A 19,233-nucleotide genomic window follows, 5' to 3' on the forward strand; every position below is an offset into this window, starting at 1 on the left:
TAGCATAATCCTACCAGGATCTACCATAGAGTAAGCCTCCAATAGCATAAAAATATCTTACAAGATCTAATGTAGCATAAACCAACCAGAATCTACCATATAAAAAGCCTACAAATTGTGTGAAAACTGCCGTAATTCCCCTTTTATGATATTAAAATGTACTATTGTTTTAACCCTGTAACTCAATACCCAATATAAAAACAGGAGAACACCTAGAACATCATCGTAGCTTAAACTACGTAAACCATATCTCAATTAAAACTATTTCTTTAGTATAACATAAGCATACACGGAGAGACTTCAAAATCATACAAAAAATAACAAGGGAAGGGTACGTGTAGAAACGGTCTACTAAACCTATAGAATTACCACTAAATCATACCCTAAATGTACGCAATATCCTAAAGATACACCAAATAATAACAATACAAAACATGAGTACCTAGAACCGCATCATAGGGTTATTTGAACCTTTTTCAATAAACTACGTAAACCTTATCTAGTTCTTGTAATATACGAATAACATAAACATACATTGAGATACCTTAAAATCATACACAGAATAACATTACGGAAAGGTTGGGTGTAGAAATGGCCTATTGAACGTATTGAATCACCAATAAATCATACCCTAAATGTACACAATATCCTACAATACTACTATGGGCACTACATACCTTTACCAAGTCACGTGACGTCATACCAATACACTAAAATATAAATTCAAATTTCGCGCCATCACCTTAATAATCAACTAAATCTCCCGCCACAACTAGGGGGCGTTACAATTCAAATTTCCCGCCAACAATATCACGTGATACGCGACGTCATCAATCTCAATCCCTTGCAATTTCCCCTCGGGCACGGTACCATCTAGAGGAACGAGATAGATAGAAAAGGGGGGGCAATAAATGGGGCTACGTAAAGGCAGCCTGTATACCGAATTAATTCGGTATACAGGCGTCTATATTCTCTTATGTTTGTGTTGAATTCTTTCGAAGTGCCGCAACAATCTACATGGTTTAAATACTTAAATTAATATGTTGAAGCTTTTTTCCCATATAAACTATGCGTTTTTATGGTTCTAGTAAACTTATGTTTGGTGCGGCGTTTGAATCAAGCTAAAAAGAGGTTGCTTTTGATTGTGCAATCCCACAAGAACTTTAAGAATAACAAAGTGCTATGAGCTATATGAGAAGTGTGGTTTGGAACCGCTTATAGTTGCAAAGAGATACTGTACTACTGCGAAGGCATTAGTAAGGCTAATACTTTTGAGTTTTTTAGTGTAATACAGGGATGGTTTTTGTTACTTGGGTGTGAAATATCCTCTAGCTATGCAAAGTCATAAACTTAGGAGGAGGGCCGGCGACTTGGAGATCCCTTGGCAAGTGGTAACCCCTTACAGGGGTAAAAGTAAATAAGATAAAACTGCGAAGCTAAAAGCGTGGGAAAATATGTTTGTATTGAACTCTCTCTAAAAAAGAGCGCTTGTTACCATCGGACATTATAGAACGAAAACGGACCCAGCCTGGAGCGGTTGTTTAGAAGAAAGACTTTGTGGAACTTTTGAAATATGTGTTTCGAGAAAGCTAAATGAAATGATATGTAGGTAATTAAGTAAGACTACGGGGTAATTATGATGAATAGAAATAGAGCTTCTTGATAATGAACACAAATTCTTTCGTTGGAAAAGAAAACCTTAACAGTATGAAAGGGTCTGTTACATACTTTGAACTTCCAAATCATGCAATCCGCGCGTTTAGAAACGAGGTAAGTGCCATCCATATTCCAGAAACTAGGCCTAACAGACGATGCGTTACTAACAGACATATAGACAAGAGCTGCGTGTGTATTTCTTATTATAATAGCTCTTTTGTGTTAATCAGATTGAGTGTATGACACTTATTTATCAGTGGGTATGTCTTTACAAATGACTTAATCGCGCTTACGTTTTGAACGAGCTAAAGCGAAGAATTGAGGGAAGTTATAGAGTGAGATCCCCGTCTAAGATAGTTAATGATTTAGAGGGATGACTGCATCAACAGAAGAGAAAGAGAGAAAAGTGCGTTTATAAAAATGATGGGCCAAGGCCCGGGTCAAGCACCGGAACAAAGTGGCAATTTGCGAGAATGACGCCTTAAAAGAACTAGCCCCGGTCTCATTTCGTGCCTATAACTCCCTCGCTCCCTGGCCACGTGACCCTTTTAAATAAAATTCAACCGTACAAGAATTTATTTCAAACCTTTCACGAATATTGATGGAAGCAGAAATGCTAACTAAATAATACTTTCCAAATCTTTAAGGAAGAGAAACTTGGGAGAAATTAGCGTGAATGAATTATATAAATTTTTCGCATAAACATAACATTTTTCAAGTAGTTAAGCTATCCGGCCTTGCTCGGGTTTTATAGGGACTTGAAACCTGGAAGAGATTCCTGTCTATGTAGATACTAAATCACTATACAGGGTGTTTCTGATAAGTCTGCCATAAATTAAGGGGGATGTTCTTTGGGTGATTTTGAGTCGAAAATGTTCTATGACACTTTGCCGTCCTGGCCACTGTTTTCGACATACGACTTGAGTGTTTTAGGGATGAGCCCTTAAATTTAATTAAGAAACTGAAAGACAATGATTTCTAATATAATTAAGGGGTCATCCCCAAAACACTCAAATCATAACTTATAAACAGTGGCCCGGACGGCAAAATGTCATGGAACATTTTCGACTCGAAATCACCCAAAGAACATCCACCATAATTTATGGCAGACTGATCAAAAACACCCTGTCCAGTCGCTTCAAACAAAGAACTTTCTCAAATATATACTGGATTCAGTTTTCATGAGATAATTTGATTAAATTCGTGAGATGCAGGAATGGACTGTGAATTTTAATCGGCGGATGTGATCTGTCTGTACACTAAAGGACATTTAATACGCGAATAAACTTTTTTCAGCCATTCAAGAATTTCTAAGATAGGCGCTCATGTACTGACAAAATCGCCGTGTCCAATCGGGAAACGGACACTGGACCCTCCGGCACTAACTTCCGGCTATGGTAATTCGAAACCGTTCCTTTCGAATCACGTGACCTTTATTCGAACACGCGATGGGAGATATAGTAGTACCTATATATACTACTAATGCATTGGGGAGTCGTAATTTTGATTGTTTCAATTAATGTTTAATATTCGAGATTTGAAAAAAATTAGGATGGATGAAAAATCACTATCTCTAAAAGTGAAGGTTTAATTGTTTAATTATGAAAATGAAATTTAGTTAATATTCTTTAAGGAAAACCAAGTGACATTTTATCCATTCTTCTACTAATTATAAGACCTATCTGCAAAGTGAAACCTCTAGGAAATACCACCGAATGATTTTAAAATTCAAATTAGTTTGAAAGAATAAGGGCAACGGCCCATAGGATTTTGGGCGAGCTAATGTTAAAAAACTTTTGTTCGCTGCTGCGGTGTTTCTACATGCGTATTCTACGTGGCTTGGATCTCCATCGTTTTGTTGAAAAAAGAGGCAATAAATCTCAAGAATCTACGAGTTGAGGTCATTTTATGTTTCGCTCCATAATGCTAAAGATAGGCAAAATAGGCCGATTAAACCTCGGAGTAGACTGTCTTCCCCCACCTGAAATGACTTGAAAGTCGGAACATATCTAAACTCTAAATCATTAATAATTCTGGGACACCGAGAAAAACGTCCCAGAAATCTGGCCTAATTCCAGCTCTTTTAGACCAAACGCCTGTAGAAATGTTTAACACGCACGGCACCAATGTATTGCGGATGAAGCGAATTCAAGGGGCTGCCCAAAGAACATATAGACTGGGTTGTATAGTCTTTGTTTTCCCCCCATTAATAGTAGGTGAAAAATAACTAAGAGCAATAATACCAACAATGTTCCCACACGTAGTCAATATTATTATTAGACTTTTTATCATGGACATACTAAATATTGTGTACACTATAAGCATTGAATTTACATTATTTACAAGTTTAGGAATGAGTAAAATCCTTTTATTAGAGAGTTTAAGCATCCCCTAAACGCGTACGTGTAGCTACCTTCCACAGTGCATTAGACCAATGCATTGTCAAAGGTGGCTACACGTACGCGTATAGGGGATGCTTAAACTCTCTATTTATATATATTAAACCATATTAGGTAAGAGTTCCAAGTCAGTTGCGTTTATCTCAGATTAAGCGTGGCATTTCCACCATGATTTGGTTTTGTCAGCAACTAAGAGAAGAGCACTTGGATGTATGTTGGAAAGCGGTACTATAAATGAACTACTACACGGGTATATACATAACATCTTGATGAATTATATATTTTAACATCACAAAAATAGCACTAATACCGTTCAAGGCTAAACAAAAAACTATTTAGGTTTTTTTGTTTAGTTCATGTTGTGTTCCCCAGAATTAGTGGATCAAATATACCTAAGAGACATAATACCAATAAGATTGCTGTAGTAGATTTATTCTTAAATCTAATAATACTTTTCAATTGATTTACACAAACATGATCATAGATAAAAGCAATTACAATACAAATATGCTATTTTAAACTATGTTAGGTAGGGTTTCTAAGGCGGTAGCGTCATCGCAAACAGCACGTAACTTGGACTGGTATCAGCTGCCCCTTTCTTCGTGGCGTCGATAGCCGAGGTACCAAATTACGCTGCTAATGTGAGCACACGTGCCAAGGGTCAAGTAGCCGCCCTTGCAGGTGCAGTACCATTCTTTTATAGAGTCTACGCCTAAACCATTGGGGACGTATCGAATTAAAGCCTGATGGGTGGTTGAACTTGAAAATTGACTGGCCACCCGAACACGGATGAGGTCAACGTGCACTCGACAAACCTCAACGGTGAACGAACCAGAATTTTCAACTGTCAAAGCTGCGTACGACGCAGCTCGGCTGGTTTTGAATTCACTCATAACGATGTCTTTCACGTCTGTTTCACTTAGTACCGGAAAGTCATCTAAGTTCAATTCGTCTAGCTTATGCCATTGCGATGGCCTGCGAAGAATTCCGCTTTCAACCAATGGTTTTAGAGGGTGTTCAACCTTTTCAGACGCCACCATTTTATCCACAGCTTCTTTCCAATTGCCGTTGTGGTGTAGCTCTGGATGATAAGCATTTATGAGAGCCGCGGCTAGGTGAAGTGATTCCGTTATGTATGGAATCATGTGGACGTGAATACGATTTTGGAAAATGTTGAAGATGGTTTGCAAATGTCCGTTTCTTGCTTCGACAGGCCATCTCAGGTATCTAACTTTCCGGGAACGGTTTACTTCATTTGTGCTTACTTGTTTTTCTCCTTTTCGCAAAAACGACGGCATTTGTAACGACACTCCTAGTTCCGAAAGCATGTTGTTAGAGTCACGAAAACCACGGTCGGCGAGAACTACATCATTGGCTTTGAAAAACGATTTGAGAGTCGCTCTAGTTTGTAAGGCGTGGTTTAGAATACGGGAATCATTGTTGCGTCCGTTGGAAAAGTATGGGCCAATAATGTCTATAATATAACCTGTTGTGGTGACGAGGACCATTGGTTTGAATATGTGCTGACCTTTGTGAACACAGAAGGACTTGTGAAGAACAGTATAATCCTGCGATCGACCAACTCGAATGTATGTACCATCAACAATAGTTATCAGACAATCTGGTGTATTGTTGGCGAAGAGTCTAACCGCAGAGGCCGACTGATGATTGGTTATTAAGTCTTCTCGTGGAATGTCGTTGAGCCCGAAATGTTGAGGAACAAACCGATCTGTTAGCGCTGCAATGACCTTTAGGATTATGTTCATACACGTTCTTTTATTAATTTGGAACAGTACTGACAACATAGTGTTCGATAAACCCATTCTCATCTTTGCAAGTAACAGTACTAATGCGGTCTTTGATGAACAGGTGTGGATTACCCCTATGCTGTCTTTTATTGTAGAGTGCAATGCAAGGAACTGTTCTTGAGATAGCGAGGTAAGGACTTTACAGTCGTGGTCACATGTCACTAGGTTTTCATAGCAACGCCTCTTCGCTGTCCGAACATTCTCGGCAAGACTTTTAAGTAGGCATCCTATTTCATTGGACGTAAACAATCCCGACTCACTATTCGCGGTGAGACCTCCAATAACTTCATCGGGAAGCTCGCCGTCAACCAAATGCGTAGAACAAATTCTGCTATCTGTCTTGACAAAGATAGACGAGTTCAACCACACAGCATTACGGACACTTTCCGTAACTCTAGTGCGTGCTTTCGATCCACAAACAAAGCACTTATGGCTTCCCAGTGTGAGACACTTAATATTCACCTCAATAGACATTACCGACGGTCTAGGACCTGTCACTGGTGCTGGTTCGGGTTCGGAATCAGACTCTTCAGATGCTTCATTACTACTTGCAAGATGGCGTGCTGGCCAAGCGAAATTCTTGGAACTTCATGTACTGTGCTAAGCATTTCATGAAAGCTCTACTCTTATTTGCAACTAGAAGAGCAGGTAGATGTTTGTTGAAACGCTGTACAATAAAGAAATTAACTACTTGACGGGTATTTACATAACGACTTGATGAATTGGATATTTTATGATTACAGGAATAGCACTTATCCTGTGCCATGTCGCCACCGTTATCAAACTGTGGTGTTCACTAATGCTTCCCTCGTATTCGCATAAAACATATCTTTATCGAATTTCATTGTTGGGTGTGTTTTTTATATTTGAACGCCACAAATAGGTAAACTATTAGGTCAAACGTTTCTTAATTACCAAAAAGTTTAACAGTTTTGTGTGCAATACAACCACTTTCAACAAAAATAGTCGATGAAGGTGTGCTTCATTTGGATAGGTTCTAAGTGCGATAGTATTGTCTACATTGCACCAAAAAACTGTTAAGCTATTTGATAAATAAGAAAGGGTTGTCCAAATATATTTCTCTTTTTGTGGCGTTTAATTATAAAAAACACACCCAACAATGATATATTTTATGTGAATACGAGAGACACAACAGTCTGATAACGGTGGCGACAAAGCACAGTATTAGTGCTATTTTTGTGATGTTAAAATATATAATTCATCAAGATGTTATGTATATACCCGTGTAGTAGTTCATTTATAGTACCGCTTTCCAACATACATCCAAGTGCTCTTCTCTTAGTTGCTGACAAAACCAAATCATGGTGGAAATGCCACGCTTAATCTGAGATAAACGCAACTGGCTTGGAACTCTTACCTAATATGGTTTAATATATATAAATAAAAGGATTTTACTCATTCCTAAAGTTGTAAATAATGTAAATTCAATGCTTATAGTGTACACAATATTTAGTATGTCCATGATAAAAAGTCTAATAATAATATTGCCTACGTGTTAAATATCACTTCTGGGAACATTGTTGGTATTATTGCTCTTAGTTATTTTTCACCTACTATTAATGGGGGGAAAACAAAGACTATACAACCCAGCCTATATAGCTATATATATGTTCTTTGGGCAGCCCCTTGATTTCGCTTCATCCGCAATACATTGGTGCCGTGCGTGTTAAACATTTCTACAGGCGTTTGATCTAAAAGAGCTGGAATTAGGCCAGATTTCTGGGACGTTTTTCTCGGTGTCCCTTTGCAGTTACAAAACGAAACTTTCCCAGAATTATTATTGATTTAGAGTTTAGATATGTTCCGACTTTCAAGTCATTTCAGGTGGGGGAAGACAGTCTACTCCGAGGTTTAATCGGCCTATTTTGCCTATCTTTAGCATTATGGAGCGAAACATAAAATGACCTCAACTCGTAGATTCTTGAGATTTATTGCCTCTTTTTTCAACAAAACGATGGAGATCCAAGCCACGTAGAATACGCATGTAGAAACACCGCAGCAGCGAACAAAAGTTTTTTAACATTAGCTCGCCCAAAATCCTATGGGCCGTTGCCCTTATTCTTTCATGGATAATTAGAAATTAGCACTTCCGACCAATCGTGTAACGCCCTGCCTTTTTGATCATAAAATTTACGAGGCACGATCTTTGTTTCGCTCCATGATTGTCACTTCGCTCGCAATTTTTATCAAATTTCGCGCTAAATATCACTCGAAGTGAAGCAACGTGCAACGCTAAAATTGTTAGCAAGAAGGCAGCACGTTACGCTATTGGTTGGAGGTGCTAATTTCAAATTACCTATGAAATCTCAAACCAATTTGAATTTTAAAATTATTCCTAGGTATTTCCTTGATGTTTCACTATGATAATAGGTCTTATAATTAGCAGAAGAATCGATAAAAAGTAACTTGATTTTCCTTTTCTCCCTCCTTTTAAGTACTCACACGAAAACAATAAAATCCGCCGCCATTTTGCATAATGGTGGCCGAAAAATATTTCTTACGAATAACGTAACATAATTTTTTTTTATTTCTTACACAATTACTCTGGTTCTCTAAATCATATGGTTTTTCGTGTTTAAATATGCTGCCATATTTTAAAATGGCCGCCATAAAACGTCTTGACTTGTAACCACGCCCCTTTAACGCTAATAAAGGTATATACTCCTTTTTAACTACTCTTAATAATAAACAGCATGTCCCTCAATACAAAACTCCCCAGTAAAGAGAGTATAGGAAAAAGATTGAATCTATTATTGAGAGTGAGTTGATCTCATTGTTGTAATAGGTACGCGTGCTGTCTATTGGTTGGGCCCCCTTTTTTCAATTGTCCATTCAGAATCTCCATTAACGCTTACGCATTGACAACCCCCTCGTCGTACACTCCGGCGCACTTTTCTCCTTCATTCGTAAAAAGAAACGAAACGAAAGGAAATGAGGAAACAAAGAACAAAGTTCGCCATAACGTCGGTTACCACTCGGCCACCTCGGACACAGTCACGTGACCTCCCTTCTTTGCATGGGTTATCCCGACCCCTAACTTTAGATTCAAGGTTTATCAAAAATGGTTTGCGATTATTCTTCAAATCAGTTAACATGTAGCCTATGATTTTCACTGTTGCCAGTAAAAATGTTGTTTCTGCTAAATTCGAATCCAGGCAGCTGGATGAGTCTACAAATCCAAAATAAGTTTATTAATTCGTTGGACCACATTTTAAATTCAAACCCCGAGCCTCACCGCGTGTTCCCAAGGACTACTTTAAAAATTCCAATACACAGAGTAAGGCGGAGTAAGGGAACTGGTCCGTGGGGCTAGTTTAATTATTCAAGACACCAGTGGTCCCAAGTCAGAATGGCCAGTTTGGAAAAAATCCTTATTTCGAAGCCTGCATGGTGATGCGGCCAACAAGGGGACGTATTCCATTTTCTTCTTAAAATAGAACTTGAAATGTTACACATATGGGAATTGAAGATTGAGGTTTTTATCCAATTTTAAGATACTCGGCTTTGCCCGAATGTTTTAAGTAGACTTTGGACCCAGAGCTTTCCATCCAGTAAAACAATACATAATTAGGATTTAATCATGAGGCTAACATATTATTATATTGAAGCTGGTAAACCATTATCTATAAACCTTTCTCGATCTCCAATCTAATTCCTCTAAAGCGCGTATATATGTACGTTTGTACAATTTCTGGCGCTAAATACGTGAATGGAGAAGAGAATACCCCGCGGTGAAACACGTGCGACTCTGAACTATTGGGGCATTTTACGGGGGACTGTCCCCTTTCAACAAAGTTTCTACTTCTGTTAGGAATACATATAGCTAGTAGGAATCATTGTGCCCCCATATATCTAATGTTAATTTCTATGCGGGTTTTGTGGGCCAGGCTTGAGAACTATCCATCACGCCATAAGTTTATAAGGTATGTTACATAAGTATGACACTTCCTATGCTTCGTAATGCTAGAGGCCTACTTAGAACTAATCGAGAATTGACTACACGCGGTTAGTTTTGCAGTCCATCTTCCTATTTAGTCTTCAGTACTGAGTCTTTGACAGTGCCTGACCAGGCATCGCTTTACGAGAATCTATGACCTACGGCACTTCATGACAAGCTCTCAGTAACCAGTGACAAACTTTTGGAGTTCTGACGTCTTTCTAACTGTGATTCCGTTGGTTGGTAGCAACGCGAGATCCTATGCGCGCGCATGGTGCAAGGCGTAGCGAGATAAAATTCGTCAAACATAAAATGATTAGTCTATCTCTTCCCACAAATCAGCTTAGCTACGTTGAGAAAATGGATGTAGCACAATTAATTATTCCTAGTAATTGTATGCATTCTCGCTTCTGTCTGTAGTGAAATATAGGAAATGTCCGTTGAGTAACTTGGGGGACTCGGGTTTCTATGTATTTATCCCATTTCCAAAATGAATCCCAGCCAATCCAACCGGAAAAGCGAGGGTCACGTGGCGACACGTTTTCCGGTTACGTAAAAAGAGAGTTTGTTCAATTCCGTTTTTAAACGGGTTCGTTAAATTAACGCTTGTGTGGTTTGGTTATTTCTTTTTTAACCGGCAGTTTCCTTACCACGTGTCGTGTTTTACCGAGCGTTAAGTTAATTCGACATGTTACATAAGTAATGTTAATTTTTTTGTAAAGTGTAGTCTTTAAGTATTACAAGTTAGCGGATTGGTTTTTGTAGCTGATAGGTTGTTTCTATTAAGTCTTCCATAAATTAAGGGGGATGTTCTTTACGGTCCGGGTCACTGTTAAGATTGGAGGATTTTACGGATGACCCCTTAAATTTAATTAGGAAACTGAAAGACAATGTCAATTTAAATGAGGGGTCATCCCTAAAACACTCAACTCATAACTCGAAAATAGTGTCTCTTAGGGCAAAATATCACAGAACTTTTTTGACTCAAAATCGCCCAAAGAACATTACACTTAATTTATGCCAGACCTATCAGAAAGAACCTGTATTCAGAAAGTATTTGCATGTTTTTTCTTTATGCGTAGTCACAATTTGTGAATTTACGAATTCCATTAACCAAACTGCATAGTTGAAATCTGTAACACTATTTGAAATGTTCATTGAAAGTGGTTCGGTTGAGTTGTTCTCTAGAACGTCCTTTTCTAATTTGAAAGTTGTAAATAAATAAGTTTCGAATAATAAAGTTTCTATCGTGCAGATATTTCATACGGGTTTACCAATGACTATGTAATGTTTCAGTCCATTTAAACGCTTGGACAATGTTAAAATAGTATTCTTGCAAATCCCCCCAATGGTTTTAAAAATTTCTTGATTAAATTCCAATGGGGAATGCTCTTGTTAATAAATATGGACCATTTCGGGTTTTGATAATCCATCAAATTTATTATTTAAATTTAACGCATATCTTAAATTCTGAATCCCTAAAATTATGAGCTAGGAATCTGACACCATGGAGCCTTATTTAAGGAGACCTAGCTACATTTTATTGCACTTTTAAGCAAAATTTCATTCTCACTCCAATAAAATTACTCCATTGAAAATACCAATGGAAAACTGAGTCAGTGTAACCGGTGTACACGGTCTACCTTTGACTACATGCAGCAATCTTTAAAATTCCCAACTTTCACAGAGCTAAAATGATTACACTCAATCCGTAATCGAAGTTAGCCCCTCGCCTTAAATACAATAAACCCTAAGAAATAAGAATATTTCAGCATTTTACCAATCCAAGCCATAGTGGTTAATTCACTGATCCGTAATTGACCGCCTGGCCGCCGTGTTTCCCCATAGTTGAAGCCACCAAGCAACAATGGAATTAATTCCCGAGTGACCAGAGGCTAACGGTCATCAATTATCAAACCGCCCAACAGATAGGTCGCCTTGTCAGCTTCTAGGGTAAAACCAAACCATGGTCAAGGAAGCTTGGATAACGGGGGGGGGTGAAAGTTAGCCACGCGTATCTGTAGCTGATTACTTATTACATTCCCAACAGAACCGATGGGTGAGGAGAGAAAGAGACGAAACTTAGGCGTTCTTGGCGACAAATCCAGTAAGATAAGGAGGTTTAGGAGGGACTATAGTCAATCGTGGACTATATATTAATATATAAAACAGGGTTTCCCAAAGTTTGTGAAGTTGCGAGCTCATATCTTTTGCCCTGGGAAAAGTCAGGGAATTTATAAATCGGTCAGGGAACTTTAAAAATTTCAACGAAGTCAGGGAATTTGGTTAAAATGGCTAAAATATCTGCGGTTCAACTATTCAACTGGGTGACGTTTTAAATGCCGTTTTAGCGAGGTCACGCCTGACCACTGACCAGGCATCGAAGTCGGGTAGCTCGTTTCGTAATGTTTTACATTAAAAATTCAAAAATTCAATTTACACGCAATTGTTTACTTACATTTAGTATAATGGCAATTGGGCCTAAAAACGTCAGGGAAAATCGTAAAAAAAGTCAGGAAAAACCTGAAAATGTCAGGAAATTTGAATTGTTTCTTTATTTGAACTAAACATAAAGAACAATTTCTATATTTTGCTTGTTTAGTGAAAATATGATTTTATTATTATAGCCTGTATTAGTATTTAATCAAGGTCATCAAACTACAAGAGTGAGAATAATTATTTGTAGGCCAATAATAGACTTAAAACTACCACCCACGTGGCATACACACTTCTTTTAGTAATGTATATTGTAACCCTCAATCTAGTAATTTAACTAAGGGGAGAAAACTCCCGAGGGCCATAAAAATTAAGTAAAGACAACTTACAGTTTTAATCCAAATTCAACAAGTTTATTTCAATTGACTGACATAGGGATAAACCCTTAACCGAACTGGTATACAAGAGTCGATCCGTCTTAGGAGAAATCAAAAACAGAACTGATAAGAATTCTAAATTATTCTAGATTACAACTGCGGAAGGGGGAGTGGCTTGTAACATGGAGGCTAAATATGCCCTGCCAGAACAAAGGAGTGGAAACTCCAATGATTCTGGCAGCCATGTTACATCCCCCCCCTCTTTAGGAACTGTTATTATAATACAAAAATATAGAATAGAAAGTTTTTTTTTTTCAGTTTAGGGTTACCCCGAGGAACCCTTAAAATCATTAGCAGGGGTATAAGTATTTTTAAGTTCGTTCACAAAACGGTGATTGTTTCTTCATTGGTGCTGCATGAGCTTCTGTTCAATCTTCATATCCGAAGGGCTTCCCTATAAATGTGACATTAGGCTCTCCTTACGGATGATCAAAGTACATGGGTAGTGGTCATCTAGAATGATACTCTTTTAGTACTTTCTTTTTGTTGCTTGGGAAATAAATTCCCAAGGGAAAACAGAGATTGGTTCTCGGGTAAAACAGAAATAGTCCCTTTCTAGGTTCGTGACGTTATTATTGTTAAGGTAAACTTGAACCTCATAAGGTGACCTTAACCTTTTATTATCAGGAGGCCGATAGTAGATATCTACTTCATTACCTCCGGGCTGAACCGTCGCTCTCTTACATACCTCTCGGCGCCATCCCAATTTAAAAGGCTCTAAATAAATATCGGGTAAGGAAGCCCTGTTTAATCTTGGGGTCCTCATCGACTCAGATAATGTGGTCGATGAACTTTCGGACTCACGCAGTGCTTGGGATTGCGATTGAGAAGAAATCTGTACAGGAGTTGATATTTCCTCCGAAAGAGTAGAAATCGGTTCGGGAGGTTCTATTGCCTCCGAAAAACCAGAAGAAGGAGAATGGTGTAAGGCCGGTTCCGCGACTAATTGTTCAGAAGACGTTGATTTGTCTTCCGGCGTTAGAATTTCTTCTGAAAAACTGGAAGTTGGTGTATGTAGCTTAGTTCCCGCGACTGATTTTTCACCATCAGACGGGGAAGCCTCCCCTGCCGCAGAAGGCGGACTATCGTTAGTGGGATGATTGAGCTGAAAAGCCCTCATATCATGGTTAGTACGGAGAAGGAGAGGTGGGTCTTCAAAAAGGGCCATGCCCGGTTCACTATCAGAGTCTGTTGGTTGATATGAATCATCGGGAGTCTCAGGAGGGATCTGTTGATCCGCTGCTTGATCTTCTAGTGTACTAGATGTCGTCGTATGCGGGACATCCGGAATAGCAGGAATGATCTGTTGATCGACTTCCTGATCGTCCTGAGGCGACGGTGATGTAGAAGATGATGATGATTCAGATGAAGTAGTTGAGGAAGTCGCAATAGGAGGGTGGTCAATGGTACCACCGTTAGTTTTGGGACTAAGCTCAGGATCATCTGAAACGTTCGACTGTGAAGTAGGGGCATGTTCGGCATTATCGAAGACGGCTACATTAGTCCAATAGAGCTTCAGATGCTCTAGATTTACTTTTCCTACATTCTGCCCTGAGTTAGCATCCTCTAACTCATATACTACAGGAGAATGTTTTGCAATAATTTTAAAGGGACCTGCCCATTTAGGACTGAGCTTTTTCATAAGCTGACCTGTCGTACTTGACAAAGGATGGGTTTCCATCCATACTAAAGTTCCTACCTCAAATTCTAGAGGGTCATGGCGGAGGTCATAGTATTTCTTTTGATGTGCTTTAGCTAACTTGGATAATTCGTTGCTAAATTCTAATTGCTCCTTAAGAACTTTTAAAGCCTTAGTACGCTCAGGGTCATCAGAGTCCTGAATGGGTTCTTCAATTTCTAAATCCCAAGGGAGACGTGGCTCCCGCCCTAAATTCAAAAAGAAAGGGGATCTGCCCGTAGTTTCATGCGGTGCAGAATTGATAGCAAATTGAAGAAGGTCAAGGGATTCATCCCATCTATCATGGTGATTCCCTACATAAAATGATATAAGTTCACCTATTACACGATTAACTCGTTCGGTGGGATTTCCCTTAGGCGTGTAGGGGGTAGTAAACTTAGGATTTATTCTTAAAGCTCTGCAAGTTTGCAGCCAAAGTTTCGAAGTAAATTGTACCCCTCTATCACTAAGAATAGCTTTAGGAGCTCCCCACCTGGTAATAATAGACTTAAAGGCTTGAACACAAGTTTTTGCTGTAATAGTCTTCAGTGGAATCATTTCCACGAACTTTGTCATATAATCGACAAAGACTATTAAATACTTATAATGGTGTCTACTTTGAGGGAAAGGCCCCATTATGTCAACGCTAATTTGGTCCCAAGGACTTGTCATTTCAGAGGGTTGCATTAGCCCTGGCTTCTTTCTATTCCTAGCTTTAAACTGTTGGCATAATGTACAACCTCTAACGTAATCCTGAACATCTCTTACTATAGTAGGCCACCAATATCTAAATATTACTTTGCTCAGGGTTTTATCTTTGCCCCTGTGAGCTGATAGTGGGTGGTCATGTAATAACCGCATGGCTTCTAGTCTTAAGCGCGGGGGTAAATATATTTTCTCAGGTTGGTTTCTATAAGGTCGTCTATAAAGAAGATTATTTTTCAGTTCAAACAATTTATGTCTAACAGGATTAGGTTCTTGTAAGGAATTTAGTATAGGGGAAGCAAAAGGATCTTCCCTTTGTGATTTTCTCACATCTTCCAAGGTGAAAACAGAATATAAGGTTCTCGGACCTGGTGGGCGAACGCGACCTTCAACAGTGTCACTAGAGGAAGATGACGGATTACTACTAGTAGAATAAGAACTTGTACTGCTACTAGTTGGATTCATAGATAAAGAAGGGGAGGAGCTAAAGTTTATACTCAAGACGTTTATCGGCGCTCTTGATAAAGCGTCTGCCACCACATTTTCTACTCCTTTCTTGTGTTTAATGTTATATTAGGCAAGGGGTAAGGGTCCTTTATGGTAACCTGATTTAGTTTTCTATAATCAATACAAAACCTATAGGGTTTACCCCGTTTTGTTTGATCAACTAAAACAACGGGCGAAGCCCAAGGAGATATGGAGGGTCTAATGATACCATCATTCAGCATTTCCCTAACATGTTGCTCTATAATTTTCTTCTTCTGATCATTAACGCGATAAGGCTGAGATTTAATGGGCGGACTATTACCTGTATGGATTTCATGGAAGACTAGTCCTGTTCTTCCTACCTTATCCGAAAACAATTCTGGAAATTTTACTAAGAGGGCTTCTAACTGAAGACGTTGTTCATCAGAAATAGGGGCTGCGGAAACCGCTTCCCTAATGTTATCTAATATCTCCTGGTTTACTGGAACCTTTTCTGATGGAATTGAAAAGGGGATCTTCAAATTACCCACTAAACAATGTGAAGATTCAAAATCTAATTTGACCCTATATTCCTCAAGGAAATCTTGTCCCAATATAAAGTCACTAGTGAGGGAAGGAACAATATAGAATTGAAATTTAAAATGATTTTCATTCCCATTATCCTTAAGAGAGAACTCAAGTTCGTGGGAACCTTTTGTAAACGTATAACGGCCGTCGCCCCAGACAACACAATCTAAATGTTCATCTTCAGGTAGTTCTGAAGAATTTCTAAATTTGCAAATCTTTTGCCATTGATCTAAGCTAACAAAAGAAGCATCTGCCCCGCTATCTAATTTTGCGTGTACTGTCGCGTGTTCAAATGTAACGGGAATAGTAACCCTTTTGTGAATGGAACCTTTCTTTACGGATTCAATCCTCAAAGGGAACGCGACACGCTTCTTGATAGGGTTATTTATTTTGCACCGGGAGAGGGACCCTGAGGGATCTCTCCCGCTTTGGCTTCCCCCGACTTGACGGTTTGTTTATCAGGGCAGTCGGTAGCGTAATGTCCACTCTTCTGACATATGTAACAAGTAGGCGGGTTAAATTGTCTAGCTGGGGATTTGGCTCTATACCTAGACCTTGAATTAGGTCGAGAGTTATTTCCTTGTGCATTTGGGATCATTGACCTATTTTGGTTTCCCATATTTTGATTAGGATATTCCCAAGGTTGGACATTCTGATTATAATACATAGGTTGAGGGATCCAATTCATGGCATAAGGCTGAGGAGCAAAGGCCCCAGTATTACGGGAATCCCTAGCCCTATTCGACTGCTTAGGAGGAGATTTTTTCTTCTCAATAGGCTTATCTTCTTTGTGCAGGTTTCTTTCTACTGTTTTTAAAGCTGTTCTTAACTGCTCAAGAGTGGTAAATGGCATAAAAAGGAGAGGAGCTTCCAACTCTTTTTTAAGGTTACTTTTTATAATGTTAACTAATTCTTTCTCCGTTAGCGGGAGATTCATTCCCAGATTTAATTTAGTTACTTCCCCAATAAATTCTTCAACAGATTCTTTATCTTTCTGCCTCCTTTGGGAAATTTCTAATCTAAGTTTTGAATCTGCTTCAGAGTCCCTAAACTGAGCTTTAAAATGTTTCTTAAAACTTTTCCATGTTAGCTTAGGATGATTTGGGTTAGTCTGGCGTACAGAATCATATCTCAGTGTTAGATTTCTAAACCAGTAAAGGGCATGCCCTCTAAGCAAGAGAGGTAAAGCAGATAGACTCTCTTTATCTGTAAGTTTATGGAACTTTGAAAATTCCTCATAAGAAATGAGAAACTCTGCGGCACTTTCATTTGGAGAACCCGAAAATGCTAACCTTTCAGGAGGGATAACAGGGGTTCTAACAGCTGAAGGAGCTGGAGAAATAGCTTTTACTAAATTAGCATTAGCTTGTACTAGTTGAGGTAGGGCATTAGCTATTACCGTTAAACTATTCACCATGGCCTGAAATAGGGGGAGTAAATGATTTCCCACATCCTCAGCGGATGTATTTGGACCAAATTGGAAATTAATAGGAGGAATTTGAGGGATATTCCCTATAGTTCCTGTTGCAGAAGATTGTAGGGGATCATTCCCGGTAGGCCTAGGAGGGGAAGTATTCTCCTCCTTATTAGGATTACGTTGTGATCTAGTCTTAGACTGTAAATTACTGAAAAAGCGAACTTTTGGCCTAACACTAGGTACTTCTGTATCGGAACCTGATGGATTATTCGCATCAGAGGAAGGAATAGTTAAAGGGGTAGAAGACCCCGCAGGAGGAGGAATGCCTCTCATCGGAAAGAGTTGATAGGGATTTTCTCCCGAGGCTAAAGGGTTTAAGTAGGAAACCTTCTCTTCCTTTTTCTTTCTTGTTAAGTCCTCCATGTAAAGCATGTTATTGAAGGAAGCTGCAAGATCTTCCTCCCGTTCTGCCGGTAGTAAGGAATCAAACTCCTCTTCCTCCGAATCTTCTTCATTATTGTAAGACGGTTGATCGTCGTCGTCGTCTTCAGTTTGGGTCGATCTCCATTTTTGGTTATCCATAGGATGTTTACCGTGGGCCATTATTATTATGTTTATTTAAATTTAATTAATAGAACAATAAGTCTTATGGTAAACAATCAATAACAATACGACTTTTAATTAATTACAGTCCTTTAAAACTAGGTTAATTCCTTTTATTGACTTGGAAAATTATGATTAAGTTGGATTAATTGAATAATAATTAATTGGGTAAACAGCGTAATTAATCAACGAGAGAGCCGAGGCTTAATGTCCCGCGTGGGGGGCGTTGAAACCTCGCCGGTAACAACACAATGTTTTAGGGACAAAACCGAGGCTTAAAGCCTAACAAGTTTCGTGTCCCTGTTCGGGCGCCATTTATGTAACCCTCAATCTAGTAATTTAACTAAGGGGAGAAAACTCCCGAGGGCCATAAAAATTAAGTAAAGACAACTTACAGTTTTAATCCAAATTCAACAAGTTTATTTCAATTGACTGACATAGGGATAAACCCTTAACCGAACTGGTATACAAGAGTCGATCCGTCTTAGGAGAAATCAAAAACAGAACTGATAAGAATTCTAAATTATTCTAGATTACAACTGCGGAAGGGGGAGTGGCTTGTAACATGGAGGCTAAATATGCCCTGCCAGAACAAAGGAGTGGAAACTCCAATGATTCTGGCAGCCATGTTACATCATATGCTGTAATTTTTTTCTATGAACCCTATTTACGATATTTTTGATTCAAAATTTCAAAGTTGATGTGAAAAATTCACGACACTGCATCTCACGAGACAGCGTTTTGGAGACCATTCTTTAACAAGCGATATTACCAGTCCCTTCTTAATTGTCCTTGCCAATATAGATTGTAAGATCGCGGCTCATCAGACCGAATAGTGTCAAACGAAAAGAGATTGTCCGTCAATGTTACGCCCATCGAAAAACATCCCTGGCGAAAAAGGGACAGAGAAAACGGTCTGGGTGAAAAAAAGGGCTTATGAGTCTTTTGGTCAGTCCCGAGTCAACAGAGGTCATTAAAAGGTCATCAATAAACGTGCCAGTCGTTTTTTGGCGTGAGTCAGTACGTCCCCCAACACGAGAGAGATTTGTTAATGATCGTTTTTCTGTATAGTATAGTATATAG

At 38.9% G+C, this 19,233-nt stretch overlaps 3 protein-coding genes and 1 long non-coding RNA gene across 14 annotated transcripts in view; 1 reads left to right on the top strand and 3 right to left on the bottom strand.

Moving 5' to 3' along the window:
* LOC149717149 (uncharacterized) overlaps positions 1-19,233 on the top strand; it is a 371,656-nt gene that overhangs the window by 80,562 nt on the left and 271,861 nt on the right. The window contains exon 1 of one of the 11 annotated variants that reach the window (XM_089836087.1): positions 1,633-1,770. The exons of the other annotated variants lie outside the window; for them this stretch is intronic. The gene's annotated coding sequence lies outside the window, so the exon portion shown is untranslated. Of the gene's footprint in view, positions 1-1,632; positions 1,771-19,233 lie in introns of those variants that run through there. 11 annotated transcript variants of the gene reach the window in all.
* On the bottom strand, positions 4,640-7,187 carry LOC149717156 (uncharacterized). Its single transcript, XM_089834676.1, has 3 exons — positions 7,146-7,187; positions 6,416-6,530; positions 4,640-6,198 (listed from the first exon to the last, which is right to left on the bottom strand). The coding sequence occupies exons 1-3, from the start codon at positions 7,185-7,187 to the stop codon at positions 4,640-4,642; spliced, it is 1,716 nt and encodes a 571-aa protein (XP_089690802.1).
* Positions 12,649-18,150, bottom strand: LOC149717157 (uncharacterized). The gene is made up of 5 exons (XM_089834535.1): positions 16,539-18,150; positions 16,168-16,458; positions 15,815-16,092; positions 13,499-15,632; positions 12,649-13,411 (listed from the first exon to the last, which is right to left on the bottom strand). The coding sequence occupies exons 1-5, from the start codon at positions 18,148-18,150 to the stop codon at positions 13,164-13,166; spliced, it is 4,563 nt and encodes a 1,520-aa protein (XP_089690661.1). The 3' UTR covers positions 12,649-13,163.
* Positions 12,649-18,732, bottom strand: LOC149717158 (uncharacterized). The gene is made up of 2 exons (XR_016365978.1): positions 18,546-18,732; positions 12,649-13,147 (listed from the first exon to the last, which is right to left on the bottom strand). It is a non-coding gene; the product is annotated as an uncharacterized LOC149717158 (long non-coding RNA).

The sequence above is a fragment of the Phalangium opilio genome, unplaced genomic scaffold (genome assembly GCF_054372755.1).
Source record: "Phalangium opilio isolate 3A_F unplaced genomic scaffold, DU_Popi_V2 ptg000003l_1, whole genome shotgun sequence".
Classification (NCBI taxonomy): Eukaryota; Metazoa; Arthropoda; class Arachnida; order Opiliones; family Phalangiidae; genus Phalangium; species Phalangium opilio.

Excerpts from the sequence above, each read along its gene's own strand:
- LOC149717156 (XM_089834676.1), bottom strand. The coding sequence starts at position 7,187 with ATGATTTGGTTTTGTCAGCAACTAAGAGAAGAGCACTTGGAT. Across the intron at positions 6,531-7,145 it reads TAAGAGAAGAGCACTTGGAT|CGTTTCAACAAACATCTACC; the intron begins GTATGTTGGAAA and ends TTTATTGTACAG. Across the intron at positions 6,199-6,415 it reads CTTGGCCAGCACGCCATCTT|ATAGCAGAATTTGTTCTACG; the intron begins GCAAGTAGTAAT and ends TTGTCAAGACAG.
- LOC149717157 (XM_089834535.1), bottom strand. The coding sequence starts at position 18,150 with ATGGCCCACGGTAAACATCCTATGGATAACCAAAAATGGAGATCGACC. Across the intron at positions 16,093-16,167 it reads TATTGTTCCTTCCCTCACTA|TGGGTAATTTGAAGATCCCC; the intron begins GTGACTTTATAT and ends CACATTGTTTAG. Across the intron at positions 13,412-13,498 it reads ATCGCAATCCCAAGCACTGC|AGCCTTTTAAATTGGGATGG; the intron begins GTGAGTCCGAAA and ends ATATTTATTTAG.